The sequence below is a fragment of the Pseudorca crassidens genome, chromosome 2, assembly GCF_039906515.1.
Source record: "Pseudorca crassidens isolate mPseCra1 chromosome 2, mPseCra1.hap1, whole genome shotgun sequence".
NCBI lineage: Eukaryota > Metazoa > Chordata > Mammalia > Artiodactyla > Delphinidae > Pseudorca > Pseudorca crassidens.
This window is the reverse complement of record NC_090297.1, coordinates 37,932,899-37,949,121: the sequence shown is the minus strand read 5'-3', so window position 1 is coordinate 37,949,121 and position 16,223 is coordinate 37,932,899. Positions and strand designations below refer to the sequence as shown.

The window sequence follows — 16,223 nt, the reverse complement described above, 5'->3', positions numbered from 1 at the left end:
GAACAGTAGAGCTATTGGAGAAGAAGATGGAGAGGGTAAATAGAGGCTGTCTTGTGCCCTGATCTTTTGGTCTCAAGAGAGTTAGCCAGTTTAAAAGCACAAGGGCTGTGGGGGAGGGATAAATTGGGTGTTTGGGATTAACAGATACACACTACTGTATATAAAATAGGTAAACAACAAGGACCTACTGTATAGCACAGGGGACTATACTCAATATCCTGTAATAACCTATGGTAGAAAAGAATCTGAAAAAGCATGTATAACTGAATCACTTTGCAGTACACCTGAAACATTGTAAATCAACTATACTTCAATTTAAAAGAAAAAAAGCACAAAGGTCAGTGAAACTCTTATTGCTTGTTCACGTGAGTCTCCCTTACTAGATGATGGGCTCAACAAGGACAGAAATAGCATCTTACTGAGTACTCAGCATAAACTGTAGATCGTGAAAGGGGTTTAGTTGAACTGAAAGAGCTTGTCATTTTGGATTGTTCTTCCCTTCCACCTTTAACATTTAATAAATCTACTTTAGGTGCAATTATCATATTACATTTTTGATATATGTGATGACCAGTTAAATTTTTTTTGTTCACTATATGAAAATATATTGCTTTAGAACTCCCAGTTCCTTATGCTAGGAGTACCTAAGGTGTTTTACTTCTACTATCAGGACCTTAGGTGCCTTTACTTAGCCCTAACATTGCATAATTTAGTATTTCACATATTGGTACTGAGAGGGGAGCAACAGGATCCTGGATGAAGTTTGGGGAATAATAGTGATCTTTGCAGAGCGTTTCCTTTGCAAGAAGCGTAAGATGAGCAGAACACAAGGTAGTCTCTACCTTTGAATTAAAAAAAAAGTCACTGTGGGTGTATCACTTTTTTCAATCAAATTCTCAGATCTGAAGATCAAGCCTTTTACATTCCATGCCTGTACTTTTCTTACTCAAATGGTGATCTTTAAGCCCTAGAGGTTGGATCATTTTCCCAGATTTCAAGGATGCCCATGCAGAGGTGTCTGGGGAGGCTGTAAGAGGCTCGCCCTCTGTCCCTCCCTCCCTCCCTCCCTTCCTTCCCTCCTTCCCTCCTTCCCTGCACCCTGCGGGATCTTAGTTCCCCCACCAGGGATCTAACCCCGTGCCCCCTGTAGTGGAAGCTCAGGGAGTCTTAACCACTGGACCACCAGGGAAGTCCTGACTTTTCTTTTAATGCATAGATTTTATAGAATATTTCTAAAGGATGTTTGTGATTTTATTATTCATAGAAGCAATGGAAAATGCTATTAGTTTTTTTTTTAAACCAAAATTGTCCAATATGGGAACTGGGCTGATTTTGCCCTCTACAATGAAACATATAAGACAGTTTTTAGATTTGAGACCCTGGAATTACAGGGAGATTATTGTACATTCCAGAAAGCGGGCATGAACTACAAATTGTTCCAAACTATTGAAATAATGACCACAGGAAGTAAGTGTACTTTAAAGCTCTATATGGTGTTACATTTCAGAAATGAGCTGGCCTGGAAAATGAAACCAGCTTCTCTTCTTACTGCTGAGTTTTTCTGAATTTTCTACAAGCTGCTTGGAATTTTGCTAACAATTCACAGCTGATAAAATAAAAGGGTAGTGGAACTGAGTGTCTGTGGTGAAGACCCTAGAGGCACCCAGCAGGAGAGAAATGTCACTGTCTGCCCCTCGCACTTCTGTAACCAAAAACTGTACAGTTAAAATTTTTTCTTTTTGTCCTTTTAAATAAATGGGAATCAGCTGAGAAACTACAGAAAGGATTATCAGGGTAACCTGAACTTAGACTGCCCCAGAACTTTCTTGGAGAGTCATTTCTTCTTGTGACTTTTGTTTATTCACTCAAAGAATATTCATCGGCTACCCACTGTGCACCAGGCCTGATGCTGGGCACTGATGGTCTGAGGACATGCTTTCCACCCATGAAGAGCTCCAAGAGCAGGAGGAGTTAGACCTGGAAACAGACACTTTGAACACGGTGTGCTAAGGGTTGTACAGAGGCCAGTGCAGGGGGCTGGGTGAGCACAGTCTTCGAAATAGGATGCACATAAGTGAGAGTTTGCAAGTTTCTAGTGGAGGGTATTGCGTGGAGGAGAAATTTTCTGAGAAATGCAGTACTTCAGTATAGCTAGTTCTTAGGAGTGACAGGAAGAAATGTGTGAGAAAAGACTGGAGAGGGAGGCAAGGGTTAGACCATCAAAGCCTTGAATGCCAGGCTAAGAGACTGAAACCTTATCCCGAGGGCAAATGGGATTACCGTGCAGTTTCTGCAAGGGAGTGACAGGCCCAGATTTTTTATTTAGAGCCATCACTCTAACTTTGTAGAGTATGAACTGGAAGAAACAAGGCAGGGAGATTATGAGGAGGCTGTTGCAGCCTGATTAAAGATAATGAAAGACTCTGGTGATCTGATCTTTGGGTCAGATTTCAGTGAAACTTTTTCAGGCTTGGAGCTAATCATATGGATTGGACAAACTGAGAAGTAAAGAGACCACATGTTTAAAGCAGGTGCATATAAGTTTGGGGCAGGCCAAATATCACCTCCTCAAGGAAGCCTTTACTCAGCTGCATTGTGGGCAGAGATCATTACTGTTTTGGGGGTTCATAGCAGCACTCTGTCAGTTTCTCTATTATAGCATACTTCTATAAATACAGGCATATAATTGGACTCCTTCTCTATGGACTCTGGACTCAATGTTAGGCACTTTGTCATATTCATTTTTGTATCCCCAGTGTTGAAAAGCATCAATAAACATTTGCTAAGTGAATGAAGGGGTGGGAAGCTGTGTGGTGTAGTGGGAAAGGCATCAGGACCTGGGGCTCTAATGCTGGCTGTGCTACTGAGTGGCTGCGTGACTTTGAACAAGTCTCCTCACTGCTCTGGGTCTCAATTTCCTCATCTGTAAAAGGAGAATAAAAATACAAACGTCCTCAGGGTTATGGAGATTAAATGAGGTAGCAGAGCTCACCAGCTGCCCTGTTTGTGCCCTGTCCTCGTGAAACAGTCTGGACTATTGTTCCTGTCATTTGGATCTCATTTGCTCTCTCTCTCTCCCGGTGAGAGCTGAGTTGAAAGCTGTTGCCTTGATGGAGGGGAAGTTTGCATAACATATCATCCAGGTGGCCCTTGTGTTGCTAAAAGGGCAGACACCAAAAAGAGGGGAACATGTTAGGCTAGAGAGAGAGAGACCTGCTTTTTTGGTCATCTCCAAAGCTGAAGGAGGACCCAAAGTGGGGAGAAGATCTATATCATGTGCTGAAGGGTCTGAGGAAGCCCTCAAACAGAGCCCTATAAGCCCAGGAATTTAGCAGCATCTGGAGAAATGCCACTCCTATGAAAACTGCTCATTCATCTCATGTCATAATTTCTCAGTGCCTTGGGCTGATAGGATTAACCCTACCATGGTTTTCCAAGTTTCAAGAAAGATGTAGAGGAGAAATAAAAAATTACAAATGCCAAATAAAAGGGGTATCATTCTGAAAAAATGGAAAACCAAGATGTTAGACACTGGTATCTCAAGAGATGACTATCCATCCCCAGGGGAGATGTCTTTCTAGAAGATCTACTAGCATTGCTTTTTTTACATTGTAAAGGCAAACTTTTCCATAAAAACTTGATATACCTCCAATTTATAAGGCATGTGGCTGGGGAGGTCCTAAAATCTGCAACTGATAATTTGTAGAGTTTTCTTGGAATCCCATTTATTAAATGGGATTATTTATGATATAACTCATATTAAATGAGTTTATTTAGCTGCACGGACTTGGCCTTATCACAAGACAAGTGGCGAAGGGAAGATAATGAGAAAGGAAAAAAAGGGGGGATTGAGTCCAGTGATCCTCCCCAAAGCCTAAAGCCAGTTCTGTGTTAAAGCCAGTGACCTTAAAAAAATAATAAAAGTATGTTTCCATTTTGCAAGGCTTTAAAAAAATATCTTGTGCTCAGATGGCACCTTTAATCACGAAGAACTTTTGGCTGAGTTCCAGGCTGATTCTGCTGGCACAGAGAGGTCTGAGATCATACCCTATATTCAGTGCACAGAAGAAATACTTCACCCATCTCTGAAATAAAGAGGGGGAAACGGAGCATATTTGAACTGTTTCATTGCAAGACAAGAGCAGGGTGAAAAGTGAAGGACACTCTGTCTGTTTGGAGTTACAGAAAGGTACTATTAATTCTAAGTACTTAAGTGGCATTTTTTTTTCATTCTCAGAGCGTTTCACAATAAACTAAGTAGCTTGCATAAATCTGAAGGTAATCTCCAATTTCACAGATATATAAATGAAGGCAGATTTTGTGATTTACCTAAGACTACTTTAAATTTTAAAAAGGCAGGAGGCAAACGGGAAAAAACAACTCCCAAAGTAGCAGGTTGTGACCCAGGAGTTTGAGCCCTTACAGCTGAATTTACTCCACACCCAGGCCAAATATAATTCTCCAGGATGGAAATGATCCAGGGCACCAGAGCTAACATTGTCTACCTTTGCCAAAGAGCCTGAGGCGGTTTGGTGACAAGTAGTCAGAACCTCACTTCTATTTCTCAACTGAAAGAAAGTAAAGCCAACATCATATGACAGGCACTTCCCACCATGGCAGGGCACTGGTTCAAGCCCATCTGAAGGAAGTGTGCTTCCCCTTGATTCATCATTGCCTCTTGCATCACTGTTATTCTTTGGAGGCCTCCTTTATTTGTTGGACAGTTGGGTCATATGATTTTAGGTGGCAAGGTTGAATCACACAGCTTTACTCAATGTGTCAGTATTGAGCACACATTATATACTGTGCTGTTTCTTCACTACATTTCCCAAAGCCTTAGCTGTGGGGAAGGCCTGGGTGATTGCTCTGTGCATTGGAAATTGAATCCCCACCACTAAATCATGAGAAGTGGTCCAGGCAAAAGCTGCTATGGAAATCTGAAAGCTATTATCTTTTCCACACTTCCTCTCTTCACCTTCATTTTGTTTGGGAATGCACAGGGACACCCGTGAACAAAAATAAACCAACTTGCCCTTGACTGATTGTTCTGCTTTTTGAGTTATCAAATGTGAGTACTTCTGGCTCCCAGATACAGTGAAGTAAAGAGCCTGCTGGGAAACCAGCCACAAATTAGGGTTGATCTTCCAGTATCTTCTACCTGGAGGAATGGTTCTGGACATTCAAATTAATGTGACCCGTCCCAGGTTGGTTTGGCTCCAGAATCACATTTGGATTTCAGAAATGTAAGCAAGCAAGCATATAAGAATACTGGTATGTTTTCTCAGCTCAACCCTGTCCATTCATTCTTCCTGGCTCTTTTTAACCCATGACTTTATACCCGGTCCATACACATTTTGACTGCTCCCAGGAACTGCCTCAACTCAGAGCACCTTTAAGGAAGGCAGAACCACTTTAGGAGGTTGAGGATGAAACGTGGCAACTTTTCCACAGGCATGTCAATACAGCAGAGCCACTCATGGTAGGAGGTTTTGCTAGGGCTTTAATCAGGTTGTCAACCCAAACACAATGGGCTTCGTTACTCCTGTGTAAAGAGGAAAGAGAGCAGTTTTTGGCCTCCCCAGACTGTATTGCAGGGTATGCAGAATGGCAATTCCAGGCACAAGCTTCACGAGACACAAATCTGCTTTTGGCTATTCCGTGTCCCCCCAGCAAGTGAATTAGCAGTTTCTGAAATGCGTGGAAATATTCAGCATTTTAAGAATGGGTGTAGGGATTGGGTGTATGTGGAAAGGCATCTGTCGGGGACACAGAATAGAGCCCTTTTGGCGAGGGATTCCAACACCTGTGATTTATCTCAAAAATCACACACGCGCTGTTATTGCAAGGCATTTTTTTCCGGCTTGAGCACTAGAGCCGAGGGGCCTGCTGTGGCGCTCCACCATTTATTTCAGGTGTGGGCAGTTCCCTCTGGGTTCAAAAATCCTGGGGTGGAAAGCGCAGGGTAACCGCGAAATACCTGCTTAAGAAATGCCTCACTGCTCAAGGGGAGAAGTCGCGGCTTGGCTCAGGTAGCGGCCGCGGACGGCTGCACGGGGCCCATGGGAACATCCTCTCACTTAGCAGCACGGTCCTGCAAGTGGGTTTGTGGACCTTTGCTTTATTTGACAACTTATCATGGGGGGTGGGGCGGACTGTCTCAGCTCGGATAAGAGGTCCGTGGGGAGGGACTCTAACCGGGGACCTCCTAAGGACCAGAAGAGCGCGCGTCCCGCCAAGTGACAGCACGCGCCCTCTCTGTCCGCTCCCCTCCCCCGCGGCCAGTCTCCGGGCAGAGGTGTCTCGCGCCAGCCCGTCCTCCCCCTCTCCTAACTCGTCCGGGCGGACCGAGCCTCAGCGGGAGCCCCGCCTGTCTCCGGGCAGCTTGAGCCCCTGAGCGCTCGCCGAGCCTGTCAGTAACCGCCGTTTGCGCTTTCTTTCTTTCTTCTTTTTTTTTTCCTCCTCTTTTCTTTCCCCCTTCTGCCTTTGTCCCGCTTAGTAACTGGGCTGCGACCAATCGCCGCCTCACCGGCCGGCGCCGGCTGGCTCCTGATTGGCTCGCTTGGGGCGCGCAGCCGTCTCCCGCTCCTCAGCTGGAGCAAGGCAGACAAAAGACGCAGGCTCCGGGCTCCGGCAACCAGGCTCAGCCAATCACCAGCCACTTCATCCTCTCATTTCCCCCCCCCCTCGCCTCTCCCTCCCCGCGCGGCTCGCGTGCTCCCGGCACTGACTCCTGGCGAGTGGCCAGCGCCCGGGCCCTACCATTCTGATTGAGGCTGGGGGGAGAAAGGTTGGAGGGTTAAGGAGCCGAGGCCTAGGGAGCGGTGGGGAGAGTTGATAGCCGAGGCGGAGGACAGCTTCTTAAACAGTCTCTCAGGCACCTGACAGAAGCCCCAACACTTCGAGGCGGAATAGAGTGGAAGGGGCAGTGGCGATGCTGGCCATCCCCCCTGCTCGGCGCGGTTAGGTGGCGCCTCAGCGGGAGAGCGTGGGGGCGGGGGAGGGTGTCCCCCCTCCGCGCCGTTAAAATGAAACTCTAGTGGCTTGAGTCAGGGCAGAGCGTGAGGGGAGCCGGCGCTGGCGAGCTTGCTTGCAGCCGGGCGGGAGCGCACGGCCAAGCAGAGATAACTGGACACTCGGACGGGCCCCCATCCCCAGGCTGCAGCAGCTTCGGTTCCTAGCCCGACCGGAACGGAGCCCGAGTCCTGGCCCCTGAGGGGATTTCTCCCCGCAGACCAGTGGGACCCCGAAACTTGAACGCAATACCCAACCTCCTTTTTATGCCTTCCTTTGTCACTTACCCACCTTTCTCCCAGCGCGTTCTTTTTCCCCCCCTTTCTGTTCTCCCTCTCTCGAAGGACACAAAAGTGGCTTCCGCGGAAAGATTTGAAGGCGGTGGGAGCTTTTCTCTTTGGAGAACGACTGTGTAGGAGGGATTTTGGGGAAGCCGCTTTTTAACACTTCTGCCCTCCGCCCCCCAAGCCTTTCTGTACCCCTTCGAGGAGAAGAGCCCGTAGATTGAACGTTCGGGGGGCATTTTGCTGGCTGCCAAAGCAGGAGAGGGGAAAAGGACCCCGTCCTTGTCCTGGTACTTGGCTGGACTTGTACCGGCCGTTGGAAACCCCGAAGTACATTTCCGAGTGGGACTTTTACAGATATATATTTTTAGATTTTTAAATAGCAGATAAAAAAATATATGCTTTCTATATATTTCCTGACGACCTGCCCCTGACAGCGCGATGTACAATACGGTGTGGAGTATGGACCGCGATGACGCAGACTGGAGGGAGGTGATGATGCCCTATTCGACAGAACTGATATTTTATATTGAAATGGATCCTCCAGGTACTTGGGAGAAAAAAAAGAGAATCTTGTGATGGGTCTGATTTGTGTTTAACAAAACCTTGGTGATGTTTTCAGGGCAGAAGTATTCTTGGGTGAACTAGGTTCGGGATGAGGGGCAGATTTGCAGTTAGAGCTGCAGTAAAACTGCTTCTGGTTTACACGTTTAAAGTTTTCAGTTAGGACCCCGATCCTATTGTCCTGTAAGAGTGGGGGTGGGGGCTGGGGTGGGGGATGGGAGGAGAGACCCGTTTCTTTTACTTCTTTGCCTTTGCTTGTCGTTCGGTTTTTTGTCGTACCCTTCACCACCGCCACCCCCCCTTTTTTTTCTTTTTCAATTAAAGATTCTTCTACCTGCAAAGGATGCTTTATATCCCAGTCTTGAAGTCAGTCTTTCCCTTTGGGGAAATTCTTTAAAGCTTGTCATTTCGTACGTTTGTCTTCTTTGGTTCGCTGTGTTTTACGTTCGTTAACTTCTGAAACTGGGTTACCTATGTGATGATTCGTTTTAAGACCCCCTTTTTCTCTCACGGAAACCGAATGCCGGTTAGTGATTTTCAGGGATTGGGCGTTTTTATTCAGTCAAGGCCTTAGTCTCAGGTTTTTCTTTTCAGAATATAGTCACTCAGATCTACGTGCCCTATTTTATTACTCTTTAATTTATGGTGATTTAACTTCATTTATGGGATAGAATTTAACGTAACTTCAATTCTTAGCGTAAAAAAAGGAGAAACCTTTTTTGTGTGAATATATGTGATGTGTACATATGTGAGATAGGTTTGAGTATACATAATGTAAAGTATACATACACTGTATTTTTACTTTAGAGCTTTGTCTGAGATCCTTACAGACATTTTGTGTATCTGGTAGGAAAGGAAAAGGAAGGAAAAATGGAAAAGTTGGGTAATTTTTTTTCTTCAAAGTCTACCCCATTTTATGATTATTAGCTGTCAGATTTTCAAACCCTGTTTGCAGTTATAGACAGCGCTTTATGTAATGATTTTTGAATAAGTAGAGGGCCTTTGTGACTATTTTTGTTGAGGATGAATTCGTTATGTCTTTAAAAAATGTGTTATAGCTAAGCCTATAGAATAAATTGTGTGTCATTGGGGAATCTCAGTTATCATAAGACTATGTGTTTTTGGAAGCCTTTGAAAGGATTTGAGCCCATGAAAGTGTAATGAAGTATAACTGTCTTATAGGATGTATGTAGAAATTATTTCCTGTGTCCTTGTGAACAGTGAATTATCCTCTTTTTTTTTTTTGAGAGATAGAGTGTTAAATGATGTTACATTAAAAACTAGTACTAATATTGAATCAACCTTTTTCACTCTTAATGATCACTTAGAATTTTTTCTTTTCCCTTCATCTTGGAGCCTTCTTTATTTGCTTTTATAATTGTGACTGCAATCCAGATGCAGCTTTTTTTGTATTTTGCAAAGTTTGTGAGATTTGCCACCCATCTATTGTGTGTATTTCCCCCTTTGTTTCCCCCTAATGGTAAAGCATCATTTCTATTAGATGCATTTATCATTCACATAAATGGAAATTTAGTACATCATTGGTTCCTCTCCTGTAAAAAGTAAGGTTAATAATTCTAGATTTCTGTTACTGTAAGAATTATATATTCGAACTGCCTTAGAATCATACTGTATCACATAGTATCTTGCCTTGCAGACATACAAAGGGAATTTGTTGGGCGGAGAGGTGAGTGGGGAGGAGGGGAGAAAATGAAGAAGGCACTAATATTTGAAAAATATGGGCCTGGTAGAAGTGTAGACCGAGTTGAGTTGAGTTGTCCAGAAATGATTTTAAGAAAAGTGAACTATTATGTAGTAGTGTGGGTCTTACAAGATTGTATAGAAAATTCTGATCCAAACTTTGTGTATTCCATGGAAATAAACTTTTGAGTTTAAAATGTTCATCGTTAAAAGAAATTTTGTATACTGTGATTCTAGTCAGAATATTGAAAGTATGGTTATGCTGCTCTTTATTACCCATTTTATAGTCTTAATGTAGAATACAGTTAGTTATTCCTTACAGCTTTTTAAAAAGGAAGCACACTTGAGTATGCTGAAGTATTGCCTATGAAGTGAGGTAAAAGTGTAATGTAAATAATGTGAACAACCTTGTTTTGTGTGGTAAATTAAGTTTCGAAACATTTAAAACTAAGTTAATTTTTAGTGAAGAGGTTGCAGCATGTCTTGTATCTGCCTTTTTCCTAGTTCCTGTCCCAGATCAAGCTCTTATTTCCTGCCTGGACTGGTGTGATAGTGCACTGACTGTTCTCCCCGTTTCTACTCTGTCCAATCCACAGTATTATTTAAATATCATCTGATGATTTACCTTCCAATGGTAAATCTTCCGATGACTTTAAAAACCATCCAATGGCTTCCCTTTGCCTACTGAAAAAAAGCCCTTTCTTGCTTATCCTGTCATGTAAGTCCCTTTATTTTTGCTTCCAGCCTAATATTCCAGTCTTTTCTCCTCCTGGAGTCCATCACAAGTTCTGTGGAAGCTATTTTATACTTGCTGTTCCTTACTGTGTGTGTTTTCCTCTTCCTCGGATGCCTTTCACTTTGGGTTGGAATCTTATATATGTTAAGGGCCTGGTGAGATGCCTTCTATGCCAGAATGTATGTTCCATGATCCCTTCTGTTAGGAGACATCCTTCCCTCCCTCTTCTAGCACTTCTCAGATAGAACTTCTTCCATTCTGTCTAGAGTAGCTTCTGCATTTATTTATGTATACTTCCCCCTTTGGAATTATCTTCCCACCAGCTTATGAGCTTCTTAGTTTGCTCAAGGTCTTGCAAGTAGTAGACAATTTAATAAATATGTGAATTAATGAATACCTAAGGAGCATCATTTCTTTCTAGCCTTTAAGTGGTTTTCTACTTAAGGTCTTTGGTCACCTCATTTCTTGGCTATTGCAATAGCCTAGGGTTAAGTAACTTTCAAATTAAACAGTTGTTGACTTAGGTTCCTTAACTATAATATTAATATTACAGTTTTCAAAGTATGGCTTTCATTTTAATTTTAGACTGAAGCATAAATGTGAAGTTTTTATCTGTTATTGCTTCCAGCAGCCTCAAAAACTAGTATTGAAAGGTGTTTCCCTCCAGCCTGTATTTTCAAAAACTACCATTACCCTGCATCCTGAAGGTTTCTAATAACTGCATGGATTGCTACATCTATTACAATTTATTGACAACGTAAGGATTGGATCCAGATGGGACTTTGGTGTCTTAATGTTTATGTATTTCCCAGAAATACTGGGAAATACTGAACTGTTTAGATGAAACAAAACTTTTTATTTTGGAGATGTTAAGATTATGGTACAGAGAATTGCTTTTAAGCATCTCAGTTAGTCCTGTTGTGATTTGGGAATCAGGATTATTCCATAACAGAACAGTTGCCAGATAGGCCTCTCAGAGAGCCCTGTTTTTGGTATAGGGGCTATTGGAGGATTACCAGTACATAACTGATCATAAACTCATGCCCAGAGCTTATAGATAGTGGTCTATTAGCTTGCACTTTAGTTTTGACATTGTTATTGTATTTATTTTGAGGAGATGTAACAAATGATTTATTTTTTAAACTAATGGATACAATTCTTTTTAAGATTGTCTGTAGACTTTTTTTGTTCTTATTAAGACAAATTTCTGAAATAATCTGTACGGCAGCAACATCTCCTCAGTGGTCACTAGAAAATTAAAAATTTAATTGTTTGGCAAAACATAAATACAGAAAGGTCTAGAAAAGTGGTTCTCATTTTTTTTTTTTAATCTCAGTACCCTCTTTTTTTTTTTTTTTTTTTTTTTTCGGTACGCGGACCTCTCACTGTTGTGGCCTCTCCCATTGCGGAGCACAGGCTCCGGACGCGCAGACTCAGCGGCCATGGCTCACGGGCCCAGCCGCTCCGCGGTATGTGGGATCTTCCCGGACCGGGGCACGAACCCGTGTCCCCTGCATTGGCAGGCGGACTCTCAACCACTGCGCCACCAGGGAAGCCCTCAGTACCCCTTTTATACTCTTAAAAATTATTGAAGATCCCAAAGAGTTTCTGTTTAAGTGGGTTGTATCTATTGAAATTTACCATATTAGAATAAAACTGAGAAGTTAAAAATATTTAATTCATTTAGAAATAATAAAGCATTATATGTTAACATAACTTTAAAATGAGAAAATAGCTATATTTCCCAAAAAACAAACAAAAAAATGGGAAGAGTGGCATCATTTTATGTTTTTGCAAATAACTTTAATGTCTGGCTTTTTAATCTTTAATGTCTGGCTTAAATGGAAGACATGTAAATTCCTAAGTCTGTTCCTCTATTCAGTCTGTTGAGATACCACAGGTCATAGCCTGTGGAAAACTCCACTACACAGTTGTGAATGAATGAGAGTACAGAAGGCAAGTAATGTCTTAGTGACATTCTGAAAGTATTTTTGATCTGTTGGACCCTCTGAAAAGGTCTTGGGGACTCTCATTGGTCTCTGGACTACACTTTGAGAAGTACTGGTTTAGTAGTTACTTGACTACATAGTTTGATGGCCAACCCAGTAAAGTATCTTCTGACTTTTTTGAAGCCAAATGAAAAGGTTGTTTCAGGAAACTTTCTTGCTTTGGCATACTTGGTATTTTCATCCTGGTAAAATTTAGATTAAGTAACATTCTGGTGGAGAACTAGCATACTGGCCCTGTGGTTGAAGGAAATATCTGCTGAGAAGCAACACTGAAGAAATAGGTCACCTGCCACCATGTGGTCCTTACTATTAGCAGACTGAGCATTCTGCTTCTGTGTAATTTTTCTTTATAACTCTGAACATTTGATGGATTCATCTTATGTAAAATGCTTCTATGTGTAGTAAGGTATTTCTTTTATGAGCTACGTGTCACTTTTTAATGATGCTGTAGTATGGGACAAATGTTAATATCATCAAATGATGTAAAAAGCCATGCCAACTTTTTCTGCATGTTCTTATTGAAAAAGATTAGTCATTGCTTTCATTTAATATATTATAGTTTATAGTATATCCCACTATGTTTCATTAGAAATATGGTAAGTCTTCATTTTATAATGCTTTTAAAATTTATTCTCATTTTTTATATTTATCTTAGAATGTAGAAAAGATTGGACATGTTTATGGTCACCATATTTAACAAAGTAGATAGAAAAATAATTACAAATATGTCTGTGTGATATGATATAATTTTTATTGATATTAAAGGGGGATGCAGCCTGAATGTAGTAGGAAGAACACAGGCTTTGGAAACAGATGGTATGGGTCCCATACCTAGCTTTGCTTCTTACTCTGCCCAAGGTTACGTGCCTAGTGCTTAACCTCTGTGAGCATCCATTTTCTCTTTTGTAAAATTGAACTAATACGTACCTTTCACAGTTGTTCTGGGAATTAGAAGTACTATATCATAATCTAGCACAGTGTTTGGCACATGTTATATACTCAGTTCATTGTAGCTTATATTTTAAAGCATATTTTTGTTTAAAGATTTTTTTTTTGATGTGGACCACCTTCAAAATCTCTATTGAATTTGTTACAATGTTTTTATGTTTTGGTTTTCTGGCTGCGGGGCATGAGGGATCCTAGCTCCCTCACCCCCTGCACCAGAAGGCGAAGTCTCAACCACTGGACCGCCAGGAAAGTCCCTCTTAAAGCATATTGATAATATTTAATTATCTTAACTCTACTGCTTTGGACACTCTTGCAGTCAAAACCTCTTGAGCTATCTTGCTCCATTCTTGTCTCATCCTTGACATTTAAACTGGGGCCGTTTTGTTTTTGGAAGAATTCTCTAGGGTCTTTTCTAGTTATAACATCTCATGAGTCTATGGAAATACGACTCAAGTCATCCTTTCTTTTTAGTTTCTATTGCCCTTGTTCCTCATCACCTAGCATTTGAAATGGTTTGTAATACGGTAATTGTTGCCAACATTTGTTGAGTAGTTATTACAGAACAAGCGCTATGTTAAATGCTTTCATATGTAGTATTTCCTTTAGCCATACCACAACCTTATAAAATAAGCACTATTAGTATCCCACTTTACAGACAGGAAACTGAGGCATAAATGTGTTTAGCAAATTATTCAGTGCCTCACAGCCAGCAAGTAGCAGAGCAGGTGTGTCTGCCTGACTCTAATGCCCAAGTTCTTAATCAGTGCCTCCTAAGTGATTGCTTTATTTCTAAATTTTTTCCCCTCCCCCATAAATTCATCCTGAATTCTTCAGCCAGGTTAATCCTACAGAAATGTTATTTTCATCGTCTTACTGCTCTATTTAGAAATAATCAGCAGCTCTCCATTTCCTTTAAGCAGAGGCTATATTCTTAAACTTGGCTTACATAGTCTTTAGTAATATGGTTCCAATTTACATTTCCAACTTAATTACTAATCCTCTATTCTCATTTCTCATCTTGCCCAATTCCTTGCTTATCCCCTCAATATACCTTGCTTATCCCCTCAATATACCTTGCTTATTTCCACCTCCAGCCTTTTGGTTATGCCGCTTCTTGTGTTAGATTATGCCCATCCCACCCCATCTTCAAATCAGGATCCTTTGCAAGTCCTTCTTCCTTTTTTTCTTCCTCTGAAAATTCTAGCACTGAACCCCTTAATTATCTAGGGCTAAGGTCTGTTATTTTGACACAAAATCATGTTATATTATGGCATTAATTATTTTGTGAATATAATTTATCTCCCCAACAAGGTAAGCTGCTTGAGGTCAAGCTGTCATATTTCTTTTGTATCTATTTTTTTTCTCTAAATACCCAGTGTCCAAATATTTTGTTAAATCTTAGACTTGTGGACCCAACCAGCTTCATTTGTGACTTGTTTCAAAATATTGATATTATTTATTATCAACATGTGACCTTTAAACTTATAAAGGTAATTTATTCTAACAAAAGAAATAATGAAAAATTCCAATACTTAATGTTATCAGCAAAATTTTATGGTTTCATGTAAAAGTCACATTTGAAATTTGGAACAATTAAAGTGAGTAGTAAGTTTCTGAAAGTTTGTTAGGCTAGTTTTAACACAGTATTGGGTTAAATGTAGATTTAATTTACTTAATGTGTTACTATCCCAATTAAATTTAGATTGTGTAGGACCTGACTTGGGATAGCAAGGTAAAGCCAAGCATAGAGCCTTATAAATCAGTTTCCAAATTGTTTGCCCATATATGGTATATTTTTTGTTCCTTGTGTATTATTTGTAAGTTCATATAAGGTAAGAGGGTTATCTAATTTTTTTAATAAAAGAGTCAGTAGGCTAGGTCCAGCCTGCCAGATCATACCATTTTGCATGTCCCACGTCAATAAAAAACTGCCCTGTGCCCTGTGAATATGAGCCAACACAAAGCCAAAGTCAACACCATGATGTCATACCATCCGCCATTATCCAGCCTTGGATTTCCTGTCTGATGTTCTGTTTGTGGACCAGATTAGTTGTCTACCCGTGTGTAAGGGTATAGGGCAACAAATCCAGAGCATGTAGCTATGTAATCTTAAATACCTATTGTTATAGTTTCTTTTTTTTTTTGGCTGTGCCACGTGGCTTGCAGGATTTTAGTTCCCCGACCAGGGATTGAACCCGGGCCATGGCAGTGAAAGCGCCGAGTACTAATCACTGGACCACCAGGGAATTCCCTAGTTTCTTTTTTTTAAAACTTAAGAAAAAATAAATTCAATCATGAGTCAAAATTTAAAATTTGTGTATAAATTGTTTTGGAGAAGGCCTTATTGAAATGATTGTGGTAGAAGAATACTGTTTTAGAGTTCGTTCTTTCACATGTATCCTTTTTAACTTTCTAACTCTACAGCTGAGTCACTCAGTATGGTATAATTCATGTTGAACTTCTAATATGCATTTGTAGAATTAGCTACAAACCTTTTTTTAAAGATAGTTTAAGATAAATTTTATTTTTCTTATTAAAAGCACTACAAAAATACTATAGTCATTGTAGAAAAGATAAAAAATACAGATAAGTAAAAAGAAGAAAGTAAGAGCTCCCAATCCTACCACACAGAATAACCACTGTGATCACCTTTAGATATATTCTTTCACGTGTGTATTTCTCATTTCAAATTCAAATGAGACAGTACTGTAAATATCTGCTTTTTAAGGTATTTATACAAACTTTTACATTTGAAAATAGTTTTAGATTTACAGAAAAGTTGCAAAGTAGTACAGAGAATTCCCATATACCTTTCACCCAGTTAAATAGCTGCTTTTTAAAAAAAGTTTATTTCATTTATTTTTATTTTTGACTGTATTGGGTCTTCATTGCTACGCACGGGCTTTCTCTAGTTGCGGTGAGCTGGGGCTTCTCTTCGTTGCGGTACAAGGGCTTCTCATTGTGGTGACC

At 40.9% G+C, this 16,223-nt stretch overlaps 1 protein-coding gene across 2 annotated transcripts in view; it reads left to right on the top strand.

Annotated features, from left to right (window-relative positions):
* The first annotated feature begins 7,025 nt into the window (after positions 1-7,025).
* The window catches only part of PIK3R3 (phosphoinositide-3-kinase regulatory subunit 3), an 85,369-nt gene continuing 76,171 nt past the window's right edge, over positions 7,026-16,223 (top strand). Inside the window, exon 1 of one of the 2 annotated variants that reach the window (XM_067725999.1) lies at positions 7,026-7,842. In XM_067725999.1, the coding sequence (XP_067582100.1) occupies positions 7,737-7,842 (106 nt within the window). In that variant the 5' untranslated portion in view covers positions 7,026-7,736. The remainder of the gene's footprint in view (positions 7,843-16,223) is intronic. The other variant, XM_067726000.1, reaches the window with a different exon arrangement.